General features: G+C 40.4%; 1 protein-coding gene across 2 annotated transcripts in view; it reads left to right on the forward strand.

Annotated features, from left to right (window-relative positions):
* The window catches only part of igf2bp2a (insulin-like growth factor 2 mRNA binding protein 2a), a gene marked incomplete at its 5' end in the record, with an annotated part of 62,006 nt that overhangs the window by 45,235 nt on the left and 14,889 nt on the right, over positions 1-1,882 (forward strand). For both annotated transcript variants that reach the window (XM_014016711.1, XM_014016712.1), the window contains 2 exon segments: positions 1,072-1,135; positions 1,258-1,548. In XM_014016711.1, coding sequence (XP_013872165.1) covers positions 1,072-1,135; positions 1,258-1,548 — 355 coding nt within the window.

The raw sequence follows: 1,882 nt of genomic DNA on the forward strand, positions 1-1,882 counted from the left end.
CAACAATGGTGACAGAAATAACTGGAATCTGACAAAATAATTAATAAAAGTTCTATAAAAATGAATAAATGAAAGTCAGACTTTGCTTTCCAACCATTCTTCAACAGAATTAAAACAAAAAAATAAAACTCATGAAACAGGTCTGGACTGATATGATGGTAGCCCTGAAAATACTGTGACCAAATCCATATTTTCAGTTCCAGGCTGAGTCATTTCTACCTTCTCCTCTCTGTCAACGCTCTCTGGTTTCATTTAAAAGAGTCGATCATCAGATATTGTCCAAGATTAACCTTCAGGGTGGATATAGCTCGCTAGCAGCCTCGCACCGAGGACCTATCCACGTCATCATTTACCCAGAATGCTTTGCGTCCAAATAAAATGGCTTTGTCCGTGTTAAAATATATATTTTAAAATGTACAAAACCAAACAACACAGTCTTTATTTTACAGTTAAAATTTATGTTTATCAAATAAAGTTTAATGTTACAACTAATCAGGAATCCCTTCAATTATTGTTTGCATTATTTGCTTATAAAGACTTAAATGTTTAAGCCAGTTTTCAAACTGTTAGACTGATTATATAATTACCAAGTCAGATCAGGGTTTTGTGTTGCATTGCCTGCRACTATAATAGACTAATAGACTTCTTAATCGACCCTCGCCTGCTTCAGACTTTTCAGAGGATACATGATCCCAGTGAGAGTAACATTTTCATTGCTGCTCTGTGCTCACAAACAACCGTGCAGGAACACCTGATCAAGGTGTGTCTTGGTTGTGTGCTTCCCTTCATTCAATGGCAGTTTTGTCAAACACCGATCCCTGTTTTTTTTGTTGCGCAAGTGGCAGAGAGGCCACTGTGTTAAGTAGCTTCTCTCTGCTGAGGAAGCAGCAGAGTCTGGAGGGAAGCCAGTSCGGCGATGGCCGTAATGGATTCACACAAGACAAGTGGATTTCTGGGTCACCACGGGAACCTGGACGCAAATCCGACTCACCTACAGCAACAACAAAGGCCTGCGTGTGTAAAGCTTTTGTTGACTGTTTCTCATGTTTTTTTTTCCCTCTGGTCTCACAGTGAACACTGACACAGAAACAGCCGTGGTGAATGTTACATACGCAACCAAGGAGGAAGCTAAAGTGTAAGCAGCACACATCAATGATGATCCAAATACCAAGAGATRCTTAATATGCCCTCAGATAATCTCAGCAGTTGTTTATTTGCGTTAAAGCTAACACTTTCTCCCTCTCCTCTTCATCCCAGAGCCATTGAGAAGCTCACAGGACACCAGTTYGACGACTACTCCTTCAAGGTGTCGTACATCATGGACATGGATGCTGCTCCACCCATCCAGGCTCCCCGAACGCGACGCGGGGGTCGAGCTTCTCGGGACCAGGGCGCCCCTCAACCCGGACCGTCGGGAGGTTTTGGTTCTCCACGCCTCAGACAGCCTGACTTCCCCCTGCGTATGCTCGTGCCCACTCAGTTTGTGGGAGCCATCATCGGGAAGGAAGGACTCACCATCAAGAATGTCACCAAACAGACTCAGTCCAAGTAAACTTTTTTACACATTTATACCCTTCATAAGTTTTGTTTTAGCAGTGTGGTTAAAGTTTTTTTCCCTTTTGTCTAAGATGCTTTGCATACAAAACTAAAATATTTCATTTATGTCAAATATTAATAAAATATCGGCAGAGCTGATTAAAAAAAGTGGAATGAAGATATGATAATTAGCTTTGGTTTGTAGTTTCTTTTGTACATATTTTGCATTTAAATTACACATACTTTTTACTATTTCAACAAGAGATTCAACTTGAATCTTATATCCCCTCTGTTCATTAATAAAGTTTTCTGTCTTGATTAGGAACAGTGTGTTATTCCTTAAAGT

Source organism: Austrofundulus limnaeus, unplaced genomic scaffold (assembly GCF_001266775.1).
Source record: "Austrofundulus limnaeus strain Quisiro unplaced genomic scaffold, Austrofundulus_limnaeus-1.0 Scaffold152, whole genome shotgun sequence".
In the NCBI taxonomy this organism is placed as follows: Eukaryota; Metazoa; Chordata; class Actinopteri; order Cyprinodontiformes; family Rivulidae; genus Austrofundulus; species Austrofundulus limnaeus.